Source organism: Solanum tuberosum, unplaced genomic scaffold (genome assembly GCF_000226075.1).
Source record: "Solanum tuberosum cultivar DM 1-3 516 R44 unplaced genomic scaffold, SolTub_3.0 scf00213, whole genome shotgun sequence".
NCBI lineage: Eukaryota > Viridiplantae > Streptophyta > Magnoliopsida > Solanales > Solanaceae > Solanum > Solanum tuberosum.
In genome coordinates, this window is record NW_006239141.1 from 1,075,426 (window position 1) to 1,095,126 (window position 19,701).

The 19,701-nt window shown below is 35.7% G+C and overlaps 3 protein-coding genes across 6 annotated transcripts; 1 reads left to right on the top strand and 2 right to left on the bottom strand.

Annotated features, from left to right (window-relative positions):
- The first annotated feature begins 1,968 nt into the window (after positions 1–1,968).
- Positions 1,969–15,817, top strand: LOC102582428 (target of Myb protein 1). 4 transcript variants are annotated; one of them, XM_015312791.1, is made up of 10 exons: positions 1,969–2,077; positions 2,593–2,750; positions 6,521–6,599; positions 7,143–7,241; positions 7,324–7,437; positions 10,485–10,630; positions 12,157–12,238; positions 13,272–13,357; positions 13,431–13,622; positions 14,917–15,817. In XM_015312791.1, exons 2-10 carry the CDS (start codon positions 2,641–2,643, stop codon positions 15,596–15,598), a joined length of 1,590 nt encoding a protein of 529 aa, XP_015168277.1. In that variant the 5' UTR covers positions 1,969–2,077; positions 2,593–2,640; the 3' UTR covers positions 15,599–15,817. The 4 variants fall into 4 exon arrangements, with proteins under 4 accessions (XP_015168277.1, XP_006356340.1, XP_006356339.1 ...); XM_006356278.2 differs by having other exon boundaries at positions 2,043–2,144; XM_006356277.2 differs by lacking the exon at positions 1,969–2,077 and adding an exon at positions 2,230–2,492.
- On the bottom strand, positions 15,654–17,506 carry LOC102582104 (pentatricopeptide repeat-containing protein At2g36730). The gene has a single exon (XM_006356276.2). The coding sequence runs from the start codon at positions 17,356–17,358 to the stop codon at positions 15,967–15,969; it is 1,392 nt and encodes a 463-aa protein (XP_006356338.1). The 5' UTR covers positions 17,359–17,506; the 3' UTR covers positions 15,654–15,966.
- A 1,571-nt stretch (positions 17,507–19,077) lies between these two features.
- LOC107062300 (premnaspirodiene oxygenase-like) lies at positions 19,078–19,692 on the bottom strand. Its single transcript, XM_015312799.1, has one exon. The coding sequence runs from the start codon at positions 19,690–19,692 to the stop codon at positions 19,078–19,080; it is 615 nt and encodes a 204-aa protein (XP_015168285.1).
- Positions 19,693–19,701: the final 9 nt, after the last annotated feature.

Consider the following 19,701-nt stretch of genomic DNA (forward strand, 5'->3'; position numbering starts at 1 on the left):
TATTGTTTGGTTAAGCAACCTACTTATAAGTTATAAGTAATTAATACTTCTTATGTCCCTAATTACTTGTCCATTTTTAAATTGACACACCTACTAAGAAAACAATTAATGACATAGTGAGTCACGACGTACTTTCCTTTCTTTGAGCGACTGACCTGGAACAGGCCTAAAGTGCGCAACTTATCCTTCTCTTCTCCGTTTCGTGGCTATCGGACCTGAACCCATTGAAAGTGAGAAAAGAAGTGTCGTAGCCTAGGCCAGAGCTCCTAGCCCTTTTTGATTCTGTTTTATCTCAGTTAAACTCCACACCTCTATCAATTCATTCTTTGCCACATATCCTCTTCCTTTTCTTGTTGCCTTGGGGCTCCTGGTCCTGATCGAACCAGAGATTCCGACAACCCGGGGAATCGGCAGAAAGAGATGGGTCGGATACTGGAATCTGCCCAAAAGTCCTGACTTTTTTCGAGGTAGGGCTTCGACCCGTATCTGGCCAACTCCTCGAACTGCTGGGTGCGACATATTCATGGATTGGCAAAGCGAACTCTCAATTTGATCAGGAGAGCCTAGAGAGCTCTCTATCTTTCGAAGGAATGAATCTATTAAGTGGGAAAGAGCCCTCGTAAGGCCTCTCTCATCCCTTGCTTATGTTGAATCAAGATTTTATTGGTCTTCTTTGACTCGCGGGTGCGAATCGGTATTAAAAAATCCTCTCAGAAGCCTGTGTATATTAGTCAAAGATGTGACTTTCACAGGGCCGATTGCTCTTTAACATTTTACCCCTATTAATTATGAAGTGAATGAAAAGTTCTACATTTTTCAATGTAATTAGTCATTTAATTGAGGGTATAATAGGTCAAAAAAAATTGTCCTTTCTTGATTTGTCAAAATATACAAGTAATTAGGGACAACTATAAAAGGAAAAGTTGACAAGTAATTAGGGACAAAAAGAGTATAAAACTAAATTGTTGAGAGATAAATCTTTCTCTAATCAAAACTCTAAAAATAACTATATTATAAATGCTATTATATATATATTTTTGGTTTCCCACCCGGTGTTCGATATCCATATTGGAGTTACCCGCTCCCTAACAAAGGCGACTCCGTACCCAAAAGGGCTCGAACCCAAGACTTCTTAATTAAGGATGAAGGAGTACTTACCACTCCATCACACTTCTTGTTGGTTAAATGCTATTATATTATTGTATGAGAAAAATAATTTTCGATATAAAGAACTTCAATTTTTTTCTCGAAGAAAAAAGGAAAATAATTATACTAATACTTTAAATTTCAATCTATAGAAAACTATAATTCAAATATGGAAAGAGAATCTTCAAACTTTCTCCTAAGAAAGGATCAATCATGATAATATTTAACTTTCAATTCATAAAAAATCAAAATCCAAATATTACAAGAAAATCTTCAAACTTTATCCCAAAAAAGAAAATTAATTATAATATTACTTTAATTTTTTCCATAAGAAAACTAAAACTCAAATATGATAAGAAAATCTCTAAACTTTCTCCAAAAAAATAAAATAAAATCAATTATGATAACACTTTAACTTTCCTTTCATAAAAAATTAAAAACTCAAATATGATAAAAAAATCTTCAAATTTTATTCCAAAAAACAAATCAATTGTGATAATAGTTTAATTTTACTTTCATAAAAAATAAAAATTCAAATATGTTGAAACTTTATCTCCCAAAAAGGAAAATCAATTATAATAATACTTAACTTTCATACCATAAAAAAGGTCAAATTCAAATATGATAAGAAAATCAAAATAAAAATCCTAATTACTATAATCATTTAACTTTCTTTCTAGAAATATATAAAATTCAACTATAATAAAAAATGACAAAAAACTCCTATAAAAAGGATTAAGAATTAAGAAATCTCAATCAACACCTTCCATTTCTCTTTTTTCGAATCTATACAAATAAGATGAAAGCTCAGAAAACCAGAAAAATCGAACTAGTAAGATTGTTGTAATAGTCAAAACCTAAACTATTTTCCGGTCCATTTCTAGTGGTTCAATACGCGCTTACAAAAAAAAAGTTGAAGAAAAGGCTTAAGGTAACACCAAAAAACCCACACACTTAAATCCAATCTCTCTCTCTCTCTCTGTGCGTGTATTTTAGAGGTAAATTACTAAATTATATCAAAGATCTTGACTGTTTCATTTCTCAGACGATTTTGATACCCTTTACTTTGATCTTTCTTTGAATTTTGTATTTTTTCTTCATTTCAGCTGTGTATCATCATGATCTTGAAAATAGTTTTGTTTGGGTTTGTTTCATTATTGATCTGGTCTATTTTTGATTTTGACGCTTTTCTTTTATTTGGGTGTTGTTTATCTTCATTCTAGAATTAGAAAAATTAATTCTTGGTGGGAATTGGGAATTGGGTATTTTGATGATCTGTTTCCTTCTTTGATTCTTGGTGGGTTTTGGGGTATCTTTTGTTCAATCGCAAGTTAGTTTGATTCTTGGTGAGGTTCTACTTTGAATTTTTGTTTTGTTTAAAGGGTGTGTTTATGTTCTTACCTTCGAATTTATCGAAATTTTGATGTTGTTGCCCCTTTTTTACAGGGAGATCAAAGACGGAATAATTTGAAGAAACGGTGGAAATTAGAAGAGATGGCTAACAATGCGGCGGCTTGTGCAGAAAGGGCAACTAGTGATATGCTGATTGGGCCAGACTGGGCTATAAACATTGAGCTTTGTGATATCATCAACATGAATCCTGGGTAACTTTCTTGCCTATATGACTATGTGGTATTTTGTAATCCTGGTGAAGATTGCTTGAAATGACTGTGTAGCTTATTTTGATATCTTGAGAAATTCATCATCCAGCTTTTAAGACCAAATCTCAAGTGATAACTTGAGAAATTCATCACTGATACTGACTCATACAAGGATGGGTTATCATTACCGTTTACGGGCTGTTGATGGATATGAGACGATTGTTGGTCTTATTTTAATTATTTTAGCTCGTTTTTGTTGGGTACCAAGTGACATGACTGATAAGAATATATCTAAAGTTTCAAAACTTCCGGATCAACAAATTCTCATTACTGATGGTGGTCGTTCCATAGAGTTAAGCGACAAGTGTGTAAACCAGGATGTTGATGTTGCTTTTCCTGAAGTGCGTGGTGGAGTCATGTATTGCAATCTAAACATACTGGTTTACACACTTGCCACATAATTCTTTGGGACGACCGCTATCAGGATTGTGAAGCTGTTGTTCTTGAACTTTTGGGACTTCAGATATACCTTGTCAGTTATGTCACTTTCATAAGGAGTATCCAGCAAGAATGAGCTGAAATCATTAAAATAAGCAGTCGTCTCATACCAATCAAGTCACGTAAAAGGCAATGATAACTCATCTATGTATGCATCAATATCACGTGATGAGTTTCTCAAGATATCACTTGGGATTTGGTCTTCCAAGGTGGATGATGAGTTGTATTCATTTTATCCGCCTCAGAGCGAATAGGAGGGACTCATGTATTTTGCATGCTCAATTTTTTTCCCACCATGGGCAAAATCATGCTGAGTTTGGACAGAAACATCTGTAATATACTCCAGTCTGGCAGTTGGGGTGGACTAGCTGCATAACTGAAGTTGTGAAATGACAAGGCACAGTCAGGATATGCAGTGGTGAAGACCTATCCCGTCAGTCCATTAGGTTGAAACAATCCCCCAATAGTAGCAATTGTTTCGTGATTCTCAGTAGGGGGGAGAAGAGTTGCTTCAAATCCATTGGAGAATCCTGAAACCAACTGCCTAGGGAAACATCTCTATTATGATTTTTCCCAACAGGGAAAGCTGAAGAAGCAGTTACACGGTCACTAGGCTCCTTTTATTTTGTGTCCTTGGTTTCTATTTTAAAATCTTACTAGAAGTAGAGAAATAAGATAAGAGTGAATGATGACCATAAGGTAAGGAGATAGGTGGAATGAAGGAAATTGGTCAAAGGAAAACCCAGTTATAGAACTTGAATAGATCATCTCTTATCAAGAAACCAAAGCTAGTTCATCACTCTGTTAGTTATGTTGTGCTTGAAGTGCTATAGAATAGTTAAAAGTTAATACTACTTGATGGATCTTTCTGTCTGCGCTGAATGAGATCCTTCGAGTTAGCTATTGCTTTATGAAGTTCTTTTTGATCAAGTAAAGTAAAAACCAATATCAGGATGGTCCTGCAAGAGTTACAAAAACATAGGAAATGTTACAATTTCTCAATTACATCTCATATCATCCAAAAAAGTGCATCATATCATCTATCATTTTGCCCTTGCACCAAAAGTATATATTTTCTAAGTATCTTGTTAGAGAAGAAATATGGTTGTTCTTTCCCTCAAAACATTCATAGCTGCTTTTTATGAATGTCAACTAAGTATCGTAAATAAATTGCTCCCGGTTGTTCAATTATTTGGTAACCAGTGTCATTCTTTGATAAATGATCACTATGAGTTAGACTCAATAGAATTTGATCAATCCTATTTTCTGTCGTTAAGGTGGAGAACTGGACCAAGAATTCTCTTTCTTCATCCTCAATGTCTAGTCAATCAATCCATAAATTGCATAATGGGATTGTCTTCCATAGACATCTTCAGTTTTCTGCAAGTTCTCTGAGTCTGCAACAGAGCAGTAAACTCTCACTTCCTCGGGATTAACCCGAGACACTCCAAATAGATTTAGAAAAAGTGACCAGACTTTCTGTACTTGGTTGCAGTGGAGGAACAAGTGATTGATGCTTTTCAAGGAGTTCTCACAAAAGAAGTCTCTTCTTTGAAGTTTATCATGAGTCAAACCGGCACCTTAAGCCTCTTAGGTGCTCGCCTGCTACTCATTCAAAACAAACAACTTTAAGAGGTGCTTTAGTTTTCTAGATCATTTTCCAAGGTGGGAACCCCCACCCACCCACACACACACACAGAGCTAGCTGGACAAGTGTGTTATGACTATACGTATCCAAAGAAACAGGATGTAGAAATTCTAGCAAAATACTAGGTCCTCATTTTACCAATCATTAAGACTTTTCCCCAACTGCTGTGCCATCCTGCAATAGATATCTTTCAGCTGTGATGCTGTCATTATTACAGCGAGATTATATATTAGGGAACTCATTTTTGTGCAACCCTATGTCCTACCAATAGTACAACCAAAATCTCATGTGCTTTCCATTTACCCATTTTAGCTTAGTATGCATATGAAATTCTCTTTAATAACTGTGAATGTGCTTCCAGATGGTAGTTTTATTAGGCATGAGTGAAGCTCTTGGAGTCCAGTAATTTTCGTTCCATTATTTAATGATCACTTCATCCCTCAACTGCCCCTTTTTGCTATAATGTAGTCTTGAATGCCATTTAAAAAGCTATACTTTGTTATGGAGCTTGACATTCTTCACTCCCAAACTCCACCTTTATTGATCACTACATTTTTCCATCTAACCGTATGCAGCTTTCTCTGCTAGAGTTTCCTTCACAGAGGAAGTTGCTCCTAAGTTTATTAAACTAGTTTTTTAACGTAGAAGGACTGGGAATGAGCGACATCAATAGGTGACCATATGATCAAAAGCACTATTCACCAAAGTGAGTCTTCCACCAAAGGATAAATATTGTTTCTTCCATGGAGCTATTTTTTTTCCACATCAAGAGTTCCTTGCCAAATCCCCTTTCTTTCAATCTAGAACCAAGAAAAAGGCTCAAATAAGTAGTAGGGAATGACTCAACTTTGCATCCAAGAATATCAGAAAGCTCCAACATGTTGTCTTAGCATTTAAAATAAAAGCACTTCTTTTGGCCAAGTTAATTTTAGGCCACAAACTGCTTCAAAAGCCAATAAAATGATTCCGAGGTGCAACATTTGGTCTCTTTCAGCATCAAAAGAATGATGTGTCATCTGCGAATATGTGTGATCTCCAAGCTACTATCACTGTGTCCATCTATATGAAAGCCCTTGAGTTATTCATAACTTCCATCCTCTTTAAGGGTTAAATTTAACACTTCCATCACATTGGCAACGGGATAAGGAGAGTGGATTTCCTTGTTTTAATCCTTTTTGATTGAAAGAACCCTTGTGGTTTAAATTTAACAACTTATTTATGTGATGAAAGTATGGGAAGTATTTCACCGTGACTGTTAGTTGTCTATCTTCTTTTCACCTGAAAATTATGTACTGGGGGAAGTGGAAAATTGAAAAAGGAAAAAGAAAGTCATGCTTATGGGTAGTAAAGTCTCTCAAAGAAATCCCAGGGCATGATAGGCAGTAAAGTAGGTAAACATGTATAAAGTTGGATGTTGCCTTTCTGGCTGATACAAGTGTCTGCTGCACTTTCTTTTATTTGAAATGGTATTCTTCGGCTCTTCGCTGTCAATTCATGTTCCATCTAGATCTTCTGAAATTGTTTGTTGTCCTGTAGTAAAATTTTAAATTACCCTAGTTTGTCTTGCCATGTTGAGCTTTTCTATAGTTGATTTTGTACCAGCTTACTGATTAAATTCTAATTGCAGACAAGCAAAGGACGCTCTTAAGATTATCAAGAAACGCTTGGGGAGTAAAAATCCGAAAATACAGCTCCTTACACTATTTGTAAGTACATTTCACTTGCCCTTACCATTACTAGATTTCATCTTTTGTTTAGGCTACATAGAGTTAGTTTTGCAATTATGATTAAAGATACAGGTCTAAAATTTGAGCGTCTCATATCTTAGTAATTCACTTATCGTTAGTTTAACAAACAAATATGACATGCTACGGGTCTCAACTTTCTCGTTCCTGATAGGAGGAGTATAGTTATCAAACTTTAGCTTTCTGGTGTACTACGTTGAAATATCTCCTCTGTGTTTCAGCACATCCATAGTGTTGGCATTTTGCAGTTAGGTCAATAACAATTGGCAATAGAAATTCACTTCATCAACGCGTCATGTTTTGACTGCTCGTGTCCCAAAACACATTTAAGCTATCAGTAATTCAATGAATATCCCAGGAGTAGATTTTTCATGTGCATATAACACTTCCAAATATGGTTCTTGTCATGGGATTTACCCTTTGAAGTTGCAAAAATTTTTGTAAAGAGAAACTTGAATTGAAGATTATTTACTAATTCTTTCTTTCTACAAATTATTTATTCAGGTTCTTGAGACTCTGAGCAAAAATTGTGGAGAGAATGTATTTCAGCAAATTGTGGAGCGTGAGATTTTACGAGACATGGTCAAAATTGTGAAGAAGAAGGTAAACAACACCTAATATACATGGTTCCCTTAACTTGTTAAACCTATTTGAAATCTCTAATAACTATGGTTTTTGATTACAGCCTGATTTAAATGTGAGGGAGAAGATTTTGATTTTGATAGATTCATGGCAAGAAGCTTTGGGAGGGCCAGGGGGGAGATTTCCCCAGTATTACGCTGCATATAATGAGCTGAAGGTGATTCATTTGTGTCCCTATTATTATGCTCAAGCATCTAACAATCTTTGGGTGAAAGCCTGTTCAACGTTGTCCTTGGTTGATTTTCCCCTTACTGTAGCACCTGCTATAGCAAAGGTTCATGTTTTTTCAGTTGCAGTTGGTAATAATGACTTAGATATTTTATCACATAAAAGAAATAAATTCCTGGACATAGCTGAATCAGTTCATCTCTCTTACTTTCTCAATAAAAGAATTATGGGTGTAACCAAAGGTGGCTAAGCAAGTCTAGATGTCAGAACTGATCTGTTAGATAAGAAAGTGAATATGGTTTCCCGATATCAGTTCACATTGACCTCAATTTAGATTCTCTTGATCTGGATAAAATGAACCGAAGGGAATGGAAAATGAACCAAAGAAAGATAAAGAAAACAGAAAGAAGAGAGTTTCCTTCCTTTTAGGTGCAGAGCATAACTGCAGAAGAATAATTTTTATTTCTACATTGCCCCGTTGAAATAGTTAAGTGGTCCTTGGTAGAAACTAGTTTCTCCAATTTCAACTTGTTTCTCTCTTCTCTAGCCAAACCAAACAAGTTGAAGGAATGCAACAAAAGAAGTGCAAACCAACTATTGATCGTGGAAGTTCTGCAGAACTTCTGTTCATGAGACTGCTATAGCCTAACTGATGGATTCAACCTCATATTATCAATATATGTTGCCTTTGGCTGACGTTTGTTTTCCCGTTCCTTTGTAAAATTACTAAACTCTTTATTTCCTAAATGGAGAGTACTTCCCTACAATATTATTTTCTTTGTAAATTAGTTAACTGATACTGGCTCCTCCCAGTGGCGGAGCCACCTTACAATGAGGGGGGTCATCCGACCCCCCTTCGGCGGAAAATTATATGATTTATACATGGTTAAAATAATTTTTTAGGTATATATAGTAGATGTCGAACCCCCTTCGGCTACTTCGTGTGTCTATTTTTTTAGATTTTGAACCCCCTTACTGAAAATCCTGGCTCCTCCTTAGTAACTTCAGCTCAAAAGTTTACCCTTCGGGGTGGCCCAGTGGTTTGGGCTTGGGACTTCCATGTTGGAGGTCTCAAGTTCGAAACCCCTTGCCAACGAAAGCAAGGGGTTTGCCTTCTGGGTCGAGCTCGTCGCCTGGTGCGGGTTACCTCTCCTATGTGGTTTGCGAGCTATTGCATAGGAGCGGGGGTTTTACCCTGTGCGCACCCAAAGGGTAGCGGCTGCGGGTTTCCCTTGTCATCAAAAAAAAAAAAAAGTTCTGGAGAAGACTTCCTAAGATGATAGTTATGTTTTTCTTTCTGTTAACTTTGTAATTGCAAAAATATGTTTAAGAGCATTAAAGTTTGAGTCGTCAAAACATGTTTGATATACTCAGTTCATTTAAGAAATCAATCCTCAATACATGTATTTACAATTATGTGGATCTAGCTAATATAGATCATCATAGAGGCCCTTTTTGGAAGTATGTATTTTCTACGTGGAGCGTTAACAAAAAATATATTACTCATCTAATACGAAAATAAAGAGGAAGAGTTCAGGGCACACTACACAGTACAAGGAATAACACTAACTTTAACCAACTTATGACGTAAAGCATGCCATGTGTTATGCTGCAAATATTGATCAAAATACACTTATAGCGTTTAAGTATAACAGATTCAATGGTGAGATAAAGAAAAACAAACCTTAATCTGATACAATATTGGTGCAGCAAATATTAGAATAGAAAAGAAACAACATAAGTTGAAGGTTTAACAACATGTGCCTGTTTCCCAAGAAAAAGTAGTTAGCTGAACATAAGTTTCTTTATTTCTGATACACAAAGAAGTGGCTGCAATTTTTTTAGAAGAACTCCTAATTCATCACCAATGATCCCTGATTTAAGATATAGTTAACCCTTATTAAGTACAATATAGAGATTAGAGCAGATGGATCCTATCTTCTATTTCAAACACCTCACTCCTCTCCATTTATTGAATGATAATCCAATTTAATTGAAAATACTGCTAAACCTTTTTTTTGTGGGTAAGTAAATTGAATTTATTTACCAAAGAGCTTTACAAAATAGAAAACCAGCAGACTCGGACATGCAGCCCCAAGCCTTGCTTAAACACCTAACACATATTCCATCCATATCTAACTATTTCTATTATATTTAGGGATATACATTAAGTTCTTGTTGTCTACTTGCTAGTCTAGGTTGCACCATTTGTTAGACGACGAGGGTATATATGCGCCACTTTTTTAACGAGGGGTATATCCGTTCTAAATCATGAAGTTTGAAGAGTATCTTTGCCCCTTCTCCATAAATGAAATAAATAAACTCTGCTGCATGCATACGTTCTTAGAACTATTATAAGAAGATCTTTTAAACAGTTGCCAGTTCAAAAAAAAGAAGATCTGTTAATTAACAAATGCTATATATACAGCAGCAACCAGTGTTACTATGGCTCTTGTGCCGGCCTCCATCCGAGTTCCCTGGCCCGCAGGAAGAGAAGTACTCATGGCTACAATATTGTGTTAACTAATATTGGTGTTTATAAATGTGTGCGACAAATTGGTTAACTTGAAGTTGTACATTTTCTGGCTTCTATCTTGAACTATATAGTGACCTTTGACATCTATTCCAAGTCATTGCTGATGATCAAGTGACATGGTGTTTTTTCCAAGTTTAATCGAAGGCTATTTAGCGTTAATTGAATTTGGTTGGGAATTTAAAAGTTACCACAAATTACAGAAGATACAAGATATATGATGATTATACATTCTATATGCATATCTAATAGAGTACTGGAAAAGATTCTGAATGACTTGATTGCTATATATTTGGAATTTTTAAATATTTTTTAACATTAATATTAAAGAAATAATGCGTTATAAGGATATTGCCGTCAATCAACATTTAAAGGTTATTTTGGTCATTCTGGCTTCCCACTTTTATACTTAGATAATATTAGTTTTTACCAATTTGATTGATCACTGATCTATTAGATTCATTCAAATCTTCATATATTTCCTTTAAAAATAAACATTGCAGGCCGCAGGTGTAGAGTTTCCACCTCGAGAGGAAAACAGTGTACCTTTATTTACACCACCACAAACTCATCCAATAGTCCACATGCCTTCAGCTTATGAAGAGGCTGCAGTTGAGGCCTCTCTTGAGTCTGATCCCTCTGGACTCAGGTATTGATTAACTTATTCTTTTCCGTTTGGTATGGTTCCTGCTCAAAGTGTTGGAATTTTGTTTATGAACATTTCACTTATTAAAAAACACTATTAAGATTTATATGGATATGTTTATGTGCACCTTCCTCTTTTTAGTAAGTGCTTCACTATTGTTTATATGCACCACCTCTGTGTTTTAAAGGTCAATTTGTGTTCCTTTATTAGTCTCCCAAGTTAGCTATCTAGAAATTAAAATTTGAGGGTAGCACTTGTGGTATCCAGCATTTATGGCAACCTTGTTCAAGTGTAAGTGAAGTTTCTGATTCAAACAATGCATTGTTGGATGAAAAAGGGATGGGTGATCTCCTTATCATGGTATCAGAGAAGGACCCATCCTAATTCATAGTTTTTTTAATTTAGGCATCCGGCCAGAGGCGTATCCAGGATTTTGAGATGATGGGTGCACTATTACAAAAAGGTGGATCTAAGATATAAATTTGATCGATTTAACATTTAGGTTCTTATCACTAAAAATAATTAAAATTTTAAATTATAGGTCCAAAGTTATTTTACCTATCCAAACCACTTAGAGAGACATTACCCAATTTTAAAAAGGAAAATAAAACAAGATAACTAAAAGATTCAAATTTCTAACCTCACTTAGAGAGGTGCTTACAACTTAATCGCACAGTATAATACTTCAAGTGTGGGTTCACATATCTATATTTTAAATATTTTAAAAAAATATAACACTACTATATATGATTTCAGGAGGGGAGCATGGGTTCACGTGAACCCGGTGACCCCTTCCTGGATACGCCTCTGGGCACCCCATACTAAATTTCCCATGTCCCAGATGTCTAGCCCTGGGCGTGAGGTAGAGTGTTGAAGAGTTCCACATTGGATGAAAAAGGGATGGTCGGTCTCCTTATGTTGTCTTTGGACAATCCTCCCCTCTTGAGCTAGTTTTGGGGTTGAGTTAGGCCCAAGATCCATTTATCATTTTCTATTACATGATGAGCTAGCAGTTCTGACCCATTCATGGCTGATGCATTGAAACTGGAAGAATGTAGTAAACCATTAAAAACTTTTGATCAAATAGAGCAACCTTTATCAAAGCACAGTTTCAATGTTGCCAGTTTTGATGCTGCCCACAACATTCATTTGGTAACCATATTGTAAGTTTTAAATGCTCCCATCTTAGCTGAGGTGGTACGACATGAAAAGCCCTGAATTTCAGCTATACTCTACTGCTGCTTTCTTTTGAATTGAGTTATTATTGGCGTCTAAGTGACTCATGACCTTTGGAGCGCTGTCTTTTTATTCAATTACTATGCATTCTAATTGCTGAGGATTTTTTATCCGACTTATGTCAAACTTACTGCAACTTTCTCCAATGCATTTGTCCCTTGTCGGCTGTTTAACGTGACGTCATGTACAAAATAAATGTAGAAAGTCAAATAAAGAACTGTTAGTTTCAAGTAAGCAGCTTTTCTAACTGGTAATTTCAAGGAAGTGACATTTCTGGTATTCTGTCTTTTCAGTGTTGCAGAGATTCAAAGTGCTGAGGGGTTATCAGATGTCTTGACAGAGATGCTTGGTGCCTTGGATCCAAAGAATCCTCAGGTCAGAACTTGGTTTGAGCTCTTGTTTCTCAGGTTCATAGTGGTTACTTGTCCCTATTCACTACTATGAAAGTTGAAAACCCGAAGGGCGGTATAAATTATTCATAGGTTAAATGAGTTTTTTTTGGGTAGTCTTTGGGTACTTTATTTGATTAAGTGGAAAATTTCAGAACTACACTTTCTCTGAATGCTCCCCTCCACCCATTCACTAATTGAAATGACTAGCTTAGGTAAAATGATTATCTATCCCCTCCCCAGTGAAACAAAAATTAATAGAGGAAAAAGAAATTGTGCCTTCAGAAGTCCTTTAATGTAAAATCTGGCATGGTTTTTGTCTCCCATTTTGATGGGGGCATGTTGTTGCATCTAGGTTTTTAAGAAAAAATATTGCTGCAGTACGTAAGGTTGAATGAAGTTTATATTGAAACATTGAATGTCGGAAGTAGAAGACATCAAACATTTTTTTGTGATAACCATTATGCTGAGGTAGTTGTGGACATGAAATTGGTAATACAACAACATACCCATTGTAATCCCACAAGTGGGGTCCGGGGAGGGTGGTGTGTATGCAGCCTTACTCCTACCTGGTGAAGGTAGAGAGGCTGTTTCCGGTAGACCCTCAGCTCAAGTAAAGCATTACAAATCAGTAAAAGAAAGAAATACAATAGTGAAGGAACCATGTCGAAAACTCTTATTGAAAACAATGGAGAAAGAAAACTGTCATTTTTATGCTGATTGAGATATTTTTATGTACCTATTACAGATATTGATTTTTTGTTTAATTTTGTAGGTTAAATAGGGTTTATAAATTATAGATATCCTATTCTTCCTTTCAGTACTTTTATAGCTGAAATACAAGGAACTATCATGTTGTATTCCATTTTCTGGATAAGTGATGTTACATACCATCATTGAGTGTTAAAATACATATTGGTTCATCAGCATTGTTACATCCAATTTATGTTTGACGGTACTTGTTAAGTCCAAGATGAATTATCATTCATGTTTTAATTTATTATGTGACGTCTATGCAGTCCGTGAAGGAGGAGGTGATAGTTGATCTTGTTGAACAGTGTCGTTCTTACCAAAAGCGTGTGATGATTCTTGTGAACAACACTGTGTAAGAACCTGAAGTTTTTGTGGTTTTATTACATTTCTAATAGCCCCTTAACATTGTTTTCCTTTGCAAATAGAGACGAGGATCTGCTTTGTAAAGGATTGGCACTCAATGACACTCTGCAGCGAGTTCTTCGTAGACATGACGATATTGCCAAAGGAACCTCAACAATTACTGTACCGCCCAGAGAAACTCCTGTTGCACCCCTTATGAATGTGAATCATGAGGATGATGAGTCAGAAGATGATTTCTCTCACTTATCACGGAGGTAATGTAATGCTTGGTCATTTTGCTGCTATACCGTTTCTTCTCCCCCCCCCACTCGCACAGTAGTTTTGTTCAGTTTTATACTTTTACTTTTGCCTGGTGTTTTGCTGTTCTTACTGCAAATATTGCCACTTTGGAGTACACGATGCTGTAAAAGCATTTAGATGAGATCCTTAAATGGTCATTGATATGAGAACATAAATTAACTCCCTTTATTCTCCATCAAGGGAAGTTGGATTTCATTTGCGCGGAAGAATTTTATGTCAAATGGTTCCTAGATATCATTTTCACTTTAGTTCGCTCAGCTGTTTAGGTTGTTAATACAGTTAGACATTTAGCCTATTTGTTATGCATCTGAGGTAACCTACTTTTAGATTTTTTTTACTACAAACAGTCAGTAGTTAATTCCATTAGTGCTAATGAAAAGAGACTAGAATTGTGATAACAATTTGGGTTTCACCAAGGTTTAGAACATTCATAGTTTTTTATTCATAAAAGAGTTAATGAAGCTTTTATCAACATATACCAGGCTATCATTCGTTACCAAGCTCTCATATAAGTAATAATTAGCTTCTGATTTTTAATTTTCCACCAGCATAAACATATGTCCAGTTACTTAATAGGAGATTTTGGGGATAAAGAAGAGGACTCGGTAGAGTTTCATTTCCTTTTTACAATTTTTAACAGAATATTGGGCCGATTATATTACCATACGACGTTTGGGGGCAAAGGCCTTCAGAAAGTTTTGGAGGGGAGAGTTTGGGGTAAAAGAGTCCATGGTACCCAATTCTTGAGTTTTAACTTCTTTTCTGGACCTACTTTTCCTACTGCTGCCTCTGGTGGTGTGACCATAACTTCATAGTGTTGTCAAATTCAGAGGAGGATTCACTGGTACTACCTGGATTCTCAAGGGGAAGACTTCTGCAGATTGATGCTTAAGAAATTGTGCAATCTAGTGCCTCTGTGAATTTACTTTATTCATGTGTGTGCTGGCATGGCACAAATCTCTTTCTTGGTTAAGAATCTTCTTTGAGTGAGATTCTTGAGCAATGAGTATGGAACCTTGCATGATCTATAATTGGCAATCATTTGTCCCTTGAGGGGACAGTAACGATTAAGAGATTTTAACTTATAATTGTCAATATATTTATAGCCATTGTTGAGTGTAGGTTTGTGCTTTAGGAGTGTTTTGTTGTGCTTTTTCCAAAATCTCTATTAGTATCCCTTGACAGTGTGGTCTTCTGCCTTTTTTTTTTTTTCCTTTTCTTGATGTGTTACTGTCACTCAATTTGCAGAACTTCAAGAGATCCATCACAGGGACAGGGGCGGAAGACTATTGATGTGAAGAGTGAGCCTATGCGAATTACTCCAACTCTTCCTCCCCCACCTTCATCAAGGAGACCAGTTTTTACAGATGGTAAAATGGTTGATTATCTCAGTGGTGACAGGTTTGAATCAGAAAGATCACTGGGAACAGAAGGATCTTCACCTATTGCTGCTTCAACTAATTCAAACAATGCGAGTTCCATCCCATGGTCAAGTCCCAAGCCATCTTCATCTGCACCCCCTCCGGATGATTTGCTAAATCCAACTGCTGATGAGGACTTCTTGAACCCCACTGCATCTATGTTTACTGGAAAAAACAACCACAATGAATCCAATTCAAAAGCCAAATCTGCCGATAACTTGCCTCCAGCACCTTGGGATGCTCCTCCTCCTACCGCACTCCCTCCACCACCGGCCAGATATGATCAGAGACAGCAGTACTTTGAGAAACATGTTTCTGGTGGCTCCCCTCCCGCAAAAACTGGATCGACTTCCTATGACAACATAGTTGGACAAACAAAGAATCTCTCTATTAATTCTTCTTCACCATCCAAACCAGAGAAACCCGAGGACGCACTCTTCAAAGATCTTGTTGATTTTGCAAAAGCCAAGTCTTCCTCATCTTCAAACCAATCCAATAGATCATTTTAAGTGATTTCAATGAATATGAATAATGTGTGGTGGGGTGTATATCTACTTTTTCTTCTTGTAGCAATAAATATTAGAGAGGACTGAGTTTATGGATTACTGGAGCTGCTTCTTCTGCTTTATTTTCTGTTCGGCTTTCAGCCTTTAGGTGAGTGATAGTGTAGCTGACATGCCATTTATAACTTGAATCATATAAGGTGGTTAATATTTCTGTTTTTTTTTTTTTTTGTTTTGTTTTGTTAATATTTCAGTTTGATAGCATAGAACACATAGTGTCATGGTGGTTGCTCAAGTATACATCTTCTAATGCAATCTCATTAAGATGACAGACACACACCAACATCCTGCACGTTGGAACTCGATAACAACCTCTATCGATTCTGAAAAACTGATACACAGCTTTCTCCAGCGGTCTTCTTAAGTCGTCTCTCTTTCATACCTCTTCTCAATTTTGCTGCTTTCTCCCATAATCCAGTTTCAGCATACTTATTTGCTACCATGACCAAATTCCCATTCCTTTTAGGCTCCAATCCAAGCAACCTCTTTCTGACCTTCTCTCCCACTCCAGTATAGTCGCTAATATCATGAATGTGGCATGCACTGAGCAAAGTCCTCCATATGACTGCATCAGCCTCAATGGGCATGTCAACTATGAATTTGTATGCTTCATCCAGACGTCCAGCACGACTCAAGATATCTACCATGGCACCATAATGTGCCATCATAGGCTTGATGCTATGGAGACTTTCCATCCCTTGAAACAAACGATGCCCTTCTTCTACCATCCCAACATGGCTACAAGCACAAAGCACACCAAGAAAGGACACATAATTAGGCTTCACAGAACAATCCTTCATTTTCGAAAAGAGTTCCAAGGCTTGTGCAGCAAATCCATGCTGAGCTAATCCAAGAATCATCGCACTCCATGTCCACACATTTCTTTCACCAATCCTATCGAAGATCAAACGAGCATAATCCACTGCTCCACATTTAGCATACATGTCAATAAGGGAAGTTCCCAATTGACAATTCACATACATGCCTTGCTCAATCACTTGACAATGAATCCATTTCCCTAAAATCAAGTCACCCAACTCAGCACAAGCAGAAAGCAAAATCACCATAGTTGTCTCGTCCGGTTGAACCCCACATTTTCTCATCAAACGAAAAATTTCAATCGCATCATAATACCAACAGCTTCCCACACAAGCCGAAATTATCGAATTCCAAGTAACAACAGTTCTAAGCGACATTACATCAAACACCTTGTATGCATCCACAATCTTCTTGCAAGACCCATAAAAATGAATCAAAGTGTTCTGTACATACACATTGTTACAAATACCCATCTTGATGACATCACAATGAATCTGTTTCCCTTCTTTCAAACCCAAAAAAGACGAACAAGCCTTGAAGAGAAAAGGGTATGTGAATTCATCAGAAGCAGCTCCAGAACGCCGCATTTCAACAAAAAACCGAATGGCTTCACTATGTGAACAGTATTCACCTGTAGCATAATTCCTAATGAGGATATTCCACCATGAATTAGACGAATTTTGCGATTGTTTGATGAGAAGACCGGCGTAAGAAGATGAGTTTATGGGAGTATGAGAAGCAAAAAAGTTGACAATTTTGAGGAGGATGCAATTTTGTTGAGATAGTCCTGAGATTATGATTTGAGTATGAATTTGGAAAACATGTTTCAGAGAAGAACAAAAACTGAGAAGAGCTATGAGTTGTTGGGTTTTGGAGGTAAAGCTCATGTCAATTTAAGAAAATTTGCATGTGTTCAGTCAATTGTTAAATTATCCGCAATGTTCAATTGTTCATAAGTTGTGTTGAAAAGGGTAAAGGCAATGTATATTTGATGGAAAATGTTCTAATATGCTATCGAATTGGAGAAAAGATTCATTTATGTTACGGTTAAAAATTTGACTCATCTATGTAATTATTTGTTCATTAAAATGACATATATAACCCAAACTTTTAATGAATGACATAGATGAGTCTTTTATCCAAGTTCAATAGCATAATTGAGCCTCTTTCCTCTTAAAAAATGATTTAATTAATGATTTGTCCGAATCATAATTAACCACGTGTAAAAAATGGTTTTGCAAAATTAAAATTGAACAAATAATGACATGAATAAGTCTCTTGTCAAACTCAAATGACACAAATGATCATTTTCTCAAAGTTAGATGACATTTACCTAAAGCTCGCAATTCAATTATTGCAATTGGTGCATAAGGTATGGTAGCATAGAAGTTGTATGTCTCTCAACATACCACATGCATTGCCTCTCGTTGGAATAGTCCCATCAACATTCAATTTCAGATACAGAAGGGTAAAAGGTTGAAGGATACAACTTAAGTAACGTATGTTAGATGCTTTGGACCGATAATGACATGAATTGATTTATGATGTCCACAATACAATAGTATGACAATATTTAATATTACGCGCCACTCAAGACGATCAAAAAGCTTTCTCTAAATCTAGTTCGATAAGGAATTTTCCATTTTCAGCACAATTTTTGAATTCTTGAACCATAACAACATTATCCCCTCCCTTTAAGAAGCTAGCTAGATCAATTATAATATCAAGCCAAGGCTTAATACAATTAACAATAATTTTAGAAACAATTTAATTAATATCCTATTGGCCTGGATTGTGAAGTTCTATTTACTCCGGTAAAAGGTCAAGGGGGCCTAATTTGATGACCATATTGGATATGAAAATAAAGAGGAACAACTTTCTCATATAGCAAACATAAAAATTATATTTGTATGTTATAGCTATAGTTTGCATAATTGCGCTTCATAGCAAATTTTATGTTTGTTATGGAGCTTTTGATTTGTATAATTCGCTACAAACATTCAGTTTTATACAAATTGTTCAGTTTTGTATAAATTCATTTATACATTATAATTTGTATAATAAGATCTGTATTTGTATAATTATAAGTGTATATGACGAAAATATATGTATTTGCATTTGTATATACACTTTTCTCTCGCTTTTATACAAACACAAACACATTTTATATATTTTATACCGAAATGTATAAAATGGCTAATTGTATATAGAATCAGATGGCAAAAAAGGGGAATGTTTGCTGCGAATTACAATTAAAATAAGCTATGACTATAACATTTAATTTGAATTAATAGTTTGCTATTTCATACAATTTCCCCAATAAAGATCAATCGAAATCTAGCTAACATAATGAAGAATTAAACAATTCCAAAAATATAAATATTTCACATATATAAGGATATTGCTAAATATTTTATTTATTCCACATATATATGGATCATTGTTTACCATTCACAAATATGAAAAATACAGATACATGCAAAAAAAACAAAAAAACTTACTCTATTATACAATAGACACTATTAATGCCTTATTATTCATCACCTTAAATATGCAATATAATTACCTTAAATAAAATTCAAACTTCTTTATGTCTATGTCTTTAATTATTTAGAGAGACCAAATGGAGTAGCAATTAAATAAAGATCATTCTTTCTCCTGGCTGTTAATCCTTCTGTTTCTATCGTGTCCAAATCATTTGGATTGACTCCATGAGGAACCTTCCAATCAAAGTGATAAAGTAATTGGGATAAAGGATGTGCAATATTAACTAAACCAAATAACATTCCGGGACACATTCTTCTTCCTGCACCAAATGGAATAAATTCAAAGTGATTTCCTCTAAAGTCAATACTACTATTCTCAAATCTCTCAGGTATAAAACTTTCCGAATTATGCCAATATTTGGGATCTCTACCAATCGACCATGCATTGACCAGAACTTTGGTTTTCACAGGTATTGTGTATCCATCAATCTTTGTTTCCTCTCTACATTCCCTTGGGATTAATAGAGGAGCCGGAGGGTGTAGCCTTAATGTTTCTTTGATAACGAATTGCAAGTAGTTCAACTCTTCCAAATCAGTATCATTAAATGTTTTTTTCCCATTCAATCGTTCTCTCACTTCGAGTTGTGCTTTCTCCATGACACGTGGATTTTTAATTAGTTCTAAAAATGCCCAAATTAATGTTGTAGAAGCTGTTTCAGTTCCTGCTAGAAACATGTCCTACAT

Coding starts and splice junctions, on each gene's coding strand:
- LOC102582428 (XM_015312791.1), top strand. CDS start 2,641: ATGGCTAACAATGCGGCGGCTTGTGCAGAAAGGGCAACTAGTGATATG. Junction 7,242..7,323: donor TCAAAATTGTGAAGAAGAAG/GTAAACAACACC, acceptor TTTTGATTACAG/CCTGATTTAAATGTGAGGGA. Junction 13,358..13,430: donor ATTCTTGTGAACAACACTGT/GTAAGAACCTGA, acceptor CTTTGCAAATAG/AGACGAGGATCTGCTTTGTA.
- LOC102582104 (XM_006356276.2), bottom strand. CDS start 17,358: ATGAGCTTTACCTCCAAAACCCAACAACTCATAGCTCTTCTCAGTTTT.
- LOC107062300 (XM_015312799.1), bottom strand. CDS start 19,692: ATGTTTCTAGCAGGAACTGAAACAGCTTCTACAACATTAATTTGGGCA.